At 35.3% G+C, this 6,000-nt stretch overlaps 1 protein-coding gene across 1 annotated transcript; it reads left to right on the forward strand.

Moving 5' to 3' along the window:
* The first annotated feature begins 4,201 nt into the window (after nucleotides 1-4,201).
* LOC149477790 (uncharacterized) lies at nucleotides 4,202-5,696 on the forward strand. Its single transcript, XM_089710409.1, has one exon. The coding sequence runs from the start codon at nucleotides 4,316-4,318 to the stop codon at nucleotides 5,543-5,545; it is 1,230 nt and encodes a 409-aa protein (XP_089566535.1). The 5' UTR covers nucleotides 4,202-4,315; the 3' UTR covers nucleotides 5,546-5,696.
* Nucleotides 5,697-6,000: the final 304 nt, after the last annotated feature.

Consider the following 6,000-nt stretch of genomic DNA (forward strand, 5'->3'; position numbering starts at 1 on the left):
TAATATCTATACTAATCGAGAGTGTACCTCCATCTCAAAAAGTCGGCAACGCACCTGCAGAAACCCCTGTAGATGAATATGGGCGGTGGACTCGCTTACGATCAGGCGCTCCACAAGCCCGTTTGCCGTTTTAAAAAGAAATATAAATTTTTAATTGGTTTAGTTTAAAAAAAATATATAAATGCGAAAGCAACTCTGTCTGTCTGTCTGTTACTCAATCACGCCTTAACTACTGAACCAATTTGCTTGAAATTTGGTATAGAGATATTTTGATACCCGAGAAAGGACATAGGTAGGTATTTAGGTTTTATCCCGGAAACGGGAATTATGCGGGTTTTACTTTGACTGCGCGGGCGATGCCGCGGGTGGAAAGCTAGTTATTATATAAAACTAAAATAATAATCTACTCGTGACAATGATGTACACCTCCGCATTGTAATAATTAGACCACCCACAAACTTATGGACTTATAAACTGTTATTCCAAGAATGTATATGTCTTGTAACTGATATATATTATTTAGGGTGCACTCACACACATCAGTCACCGTCAAGTCACCGATGACTGATCGGTGACGGTTTGTGTACGTATCCACAAATACCAGTCACCGTCATGTTGTCCGTCAGTCACGTCGCCGGTTTGACTGAATCATTGAACACATACATCAGGTTAGTCAGTGATTAGACGTGTGTCACGCTAGAGAACATGTAGCAATTGACGGTAGCACGACGCTGACTGAACTGAGACGTGACGGCACCGGGTGAGTGGGGATAAAAGTATGATACATGTATGGAAAGATTATTTGACGTGCCTGACCGGGGACGTCACTGATAGATTTCGTGCCGGCGACTGTCGTGTGGGAACAGAGTCATACTAGAACTATTGATACATATTTTTTTTTAATCCTGTCCGGTGACGTGCCGTGACGGTGACTGATGTGTGTGAGTGCACCCTAAGCCTACAATTTCCGATCCTGAAATAGCGGGGATGTTTCAAAATAAAGCATAGATAATAGTAGATCGCATTAGCTGACACGCCTACATACCTTATCTATATATAATAATCTACAAAAGTATGTTTGTTCGTTTGTAATCTTTTAAGACATTACACACATTAATTACACCACTACAACACACAACTAATACTTGGTACATTTCAGTATTTTTAAGATTAAAACATTGATTTTTCGATCAAATCCTGTTGATTTTATAAATGCGAAAGTTTATGACGATGGATGGATGTATGTATGTTAGTTACATTTCATGAAAAAGAAAATTGAGATTAAATTTGGATGAAACTTTACAGTAGTACCTATAGGTTACTAGATATCCGCCCAGGGCTTCACACTTTCAAAGAAAAAGCTGCATAGTTCCCATTCCTGTGGAATTTCCGGGAAAAAAATTGGCCTATGTCTTATTCTGAGTCTTCAACTACCTACATACCAAATTTCATTGTAATCGGTTCAGTAGTATTTGCGTGAAAGAGTAACAAACATCCATCCTCACAAACTTTCGCATTTATAATATTAGTAAGATACATCAGAATAACACACGAGTTAATAAATTACTGGGCAGATTTGGATGAAACTCTACATATCCTATCAGTCATAGTTTATATAGACATATCAGGAACATAGGTCAGAATAACACATGAGCTATAGAAATAAAATTTGCCCGGGTGAAACTGCGCGGCACAGCTAGTTATAAAGGAACCTCAATTCTGATCTTAGAAATAACCCAATAAAAATCCAATTTTTCCATATTGAAGTGACTAGTTGTAAGAATCGCTGGTACTTTACAACGAAATATAAATTTAGATCTTTCATACAATAAATCAATTTGAAATATAGTTTGAATTCAGTGCTTGGAGAATAGAATTTTTTATATATTATTGACTGATTGGTTTTATAGCATATCTTATACTAGCTGTGCCCCGTGATTTTACCCGCAGTGCTCTGCTCCTGTTGGTCATTACGTGATAATATAGCCTTCCTCGATAAATGGGCTATCTAACACTGAAAGAATTTTTCGAATCGGACCAGTAGTTGCTGAGATTAGCGCGTTCAAACAAACAAACTCTTCAGCTTTATAATATTAAAAATAAAAATAATAATAGTATAGATTTTGGCAACGAACGCCCGGTGTAAGACTTAGTTTTCAATTATATTGAAAATTTTAATCCTGTAAACACTTCACTTATAAAACCCTAATGGAAATTTACTCTCCGGTGCTATTTTCAAATTTGAAGTATTTTCAGAATATCCACTTTCTCCTATTGTAAAGCTCAAGAATTCCTTGTTTGATACTTGTAGGGGCCAAAAATATTGATCTAAAAACTATCAATATATTAAACTATCACTTTTAAAAACTGGATTTGCGTCCGAGTAGTAGAAAAGTCGCAAAGTTCTGCTGGGATTTTCGGAATAAAACCTATCCTATGTCCTTTCTCTGCTCTACCAAATTTCATCCAAATCGGTTCAGTTTTTGAGGCGTGAAGAAGAGACAGCATACATACAGAGTTATTTTCGCATTTACAATTATATTAGTTAGGTTATAATATTATATGATACTCTGAAGATGATGAGCAACTCCAAACAAAAAATACTGAACACATTTACATATTTTAAGCATAATATTATGCTCTTAACGTTATTTTAGGTATAGCTTCAATAAACATGATTAAAAAAATAATTGCGTAAATTGTTATGTATTCACCTAATTATTTTCCGATCAACGAAAGTTTCCTTCCTTAAAACAGATTTAAGTACACGAATTAAATGATTCATCATGAATCTTTTCTGGTATGAGACTCAGTTCATTTGTCCCTACATTTTTTTTAAATCTGGATACACATACATAATAGCCTAGACACTTTTAGATAGAACAATTTTAGTTTTAGTACTGGATAAAATGGTTGGAAAAGAGTGAGAGTGAGAGTTAGAGTGAGAGTGAGAGTGAGAGTGAGAGTGAGAGTGAGAGTGAGAGTGAGAGTGAGAGTGAGTGTGAGAGTGAGAGTGAGCGTGAGAGTGAGAGTGAGAGTGAAAATGAACCGTTCAAGCTGTATATTTTAATTATTAGCAAAAAGTTTATACACACATAAATACGAAAATTTTCCTCATTTCCGTACTACATAACTTAAAAAAGAGCGTGTGTGCCGAGCATACGTGTCCTAAGTGAAACTTCTTTGGCAAGCTTCAACGATACCAAAATCGTCGCTTCTCCATGACGTGAAGATATTGCCATGACGCACTTGTACACTCAATGCGCCTAAAAGTTTCACTTTAAAAAACCAGCAGACGTTTCAACCACTTAAATAATTCAAGCAGCGAAGCATTAAGTGCTTAGTAAGCAATTATTTAATATTTATCTCTCATTTGAGGCTATTCAAATAACTCTCATTTCAGCAGAAATTCGAATTAACCGCCTCCGGTTAAGGGTGGGTTGCAATATCGAACCTGAGTAGCTGTTTGGCGGAATTAGGGTTCCGTTTTTTAATCTATATGTTACAGTCATAGTGATTAAGTAGCTATTATACAAAATGACTGGTCATTATACATAATACCCAAATTGACTAGATAATATGATAAATTAATCACTTTATGCAGATATTATTCATAATAGCTGGTCAACGTTAGCCAAAGTAATAAATACGGTATAAAAGCGACTTATTACCCCTCTCGCTCTTCCGCTACGGCGTGGCGTGATCGCCGCCATTTTGTGGTTGACGCAATAGTGTTCGTTGTCGATTTGTAAGGAGAGGTCGCGCCGTCTGCGCCGCAATTTCCGCGAGTTTTTATTCGTAACAGTGTCTGATGATGGCAGATGAAATGAAAAAACGTTTCTATGAAACTATCACTGCACTTATTGCAAATAAGGGGAAAAATAATCAGTTGTTTGCAAGTGATCAATATTTATCTTTAATTTTAAAAGTAAAAGCATCAAAGAACAAGAATACTAAGAAAACACCTGAAGATTACCAGCGCCTAGCAAGATACGATGTCGTCAAAATTGGAGCATCAGAAAAACTAATAATTCCGGTTAAAAACGAAGGTGATCCCATTATATACTATGCTCACTTAGACGAAACTTTTCAAATAATCCACGACTGTCATATTAGTATTGGACACGGTGGCAGAGTCAGAATGATGAAAGAGTTAAAATTAAGATATAAAAATGTAACTGCTGAACTCGTCACTGTGTATTTGAATCTGTGTGAATCTTGTCAGAAAAAAAAAAGTTTGCCAAAAAAAGGTCTTGTTGTAAAACCGATTATCAGCAACGAGCTTAATTCAAGGTGTCAAGTTGATCTTATAGACATGCAATCTCAAAGTGATGGTGAATTTAAATTCATTATGGTCTATCAAGATCACCTAACAAAATTCGTGCAGCTGCGGTGTTTAAAAAGTAAGCGAGCAGAAGAGGTAGCGTATCATTTATTAGACATTTTTACTACATTCGGAGCGCCTAGTATATTGCAAAGCGATAATGGTAGGGAATTTGCTAACAAGGTGGTCAAAGAAGTCTGCGCGATGTGGCCGGAATTAAAAATCGTGCATGGCAAGCCCCGACACTCTCAATCACAAGGGTCTGTTGAAAGGGCTAACCAAGACGTAGAGAAGATGCTTTGTACTTGGCTAGAATCTAACAAGACGACGAAATGGTCTGAAGGAATACGTTTTATTCAATTTATGAAGAACAGAGCGTATCACGCAGGGATAAATCGTAGCCCTTACGAAGCAATGTTTGGCTGTAAACCTAAAGTCGGATTAAATAATCTTCCTAAAGACGTGATAGTTGAACTGTCAACAGAAGAAGAGCTAGAATCTATACTGAAAGAAGACGAAAACCAGTTCGATGAGGAGAGGGAAGCCGAACGCAATATTACCGACGCTGTGTTTAATGAAGATGATGAAATAGAGAGTCTAAACACTGATTCGCAAAATAAAATTCAAGACAGCCTGACAGGAAAACCTGATAACGAGAACAAAAACCAAGGAAATACGTCAGATCCGTCAAATATAACGCAGTGTGTAAGTGACCAAGAAGTAGTAATTGCTCTCGATAAAAAGAAACAAAACATTGGAAATATCAGAAAATTAGTTGGACAATCTCTGCAAAAGCAAGCAGATAAAATGTTAGCCCTATCTTCGCTAAAATATCCTGCTGCTAATAGAGGTGATAATGTAGTGGTAAAGATTCCAGATGTAGACCGCGCCAAAGCCGATGATAGAAACATTATGGCTGTTATAATTTCTCAGGAAACAGAAGGAATGTACAAGTTGGGCACAAAGCATGGTATTCTAAATCAACTTTACACAAGAAATCAGTTCACTGTCTGCAAAGAAACGTTTATTACAACTGATATCATTCCCCAACATGAAGTTACCATCAGGGAATGTGCAAAAAAAGAGTCACATCTTGGTGGCCAAGGATTTCAGCATTGCAACTGTACTGGAGAGTGCGTTTCTAATAAGTGTAAATGTAAAAAGTCAAACCTTATGTGTAACTCAAAATGTCACAAGAGCCTTACTTGTAAGAATAAATAATAATTATGACCCAGTTATTTTAATTCAGTCAGTTCATTTTAATTTTTTAATTTTATTTTTTTTTTGTAGTCTAAAGAGTGATACCAAATACTTGTATTGATCTCTGTTTTTTTTTTCACTTTATATTTACTTAGCTTTAAATTTACTTTATAAGTGAACAGTTTAATAACTCTATAACATTGTTAATTAACGTAGAATTATTATCTATGATAATGTTATTTTAATTCTTAAAATAATCTTTATAATTGTTACATTTCAAATAAGAGTATATAATTTTGCTAAACATGTAGTTGGCATGCATAAGGCAAATTTAAATATAATTTTATAATCTTTACCTACTTGTTTTATTACATTATCCAAGTATTTGAAGATATTATATAAAATTGCTAGTGAAAGTGATTAATTATGTGTCAATTATCACTTTATCTAAATTGCATAGACATTATAAATAATGG

The sequence above is a fragment of the Colias philodice genome, chromosome 24, assembly GCF_061535455.1.
Source record: "Colias philodice isolate Cphi_HAF_F1 chromosome 24, ilColPhil1 Martin Lab GWU primary, whole genome shotgun sequence".
NCBI classification, from domain to species: domain Eukaryota; kingdom Metazoa; phylum Arthropoda; class Insecta; order Lepidoptera; family Pieridae; genus Colias; species Colias philodice.

Excerpts from the sequence above, each read along its gene's own strand:
- LOC149477790 (XM_089710409.1), top strand. The coding sequence starts at position 4,316 with ATGCAATCTCAAAGTGATGGTGAATTTAAATTCATTATGGTCTATCAA.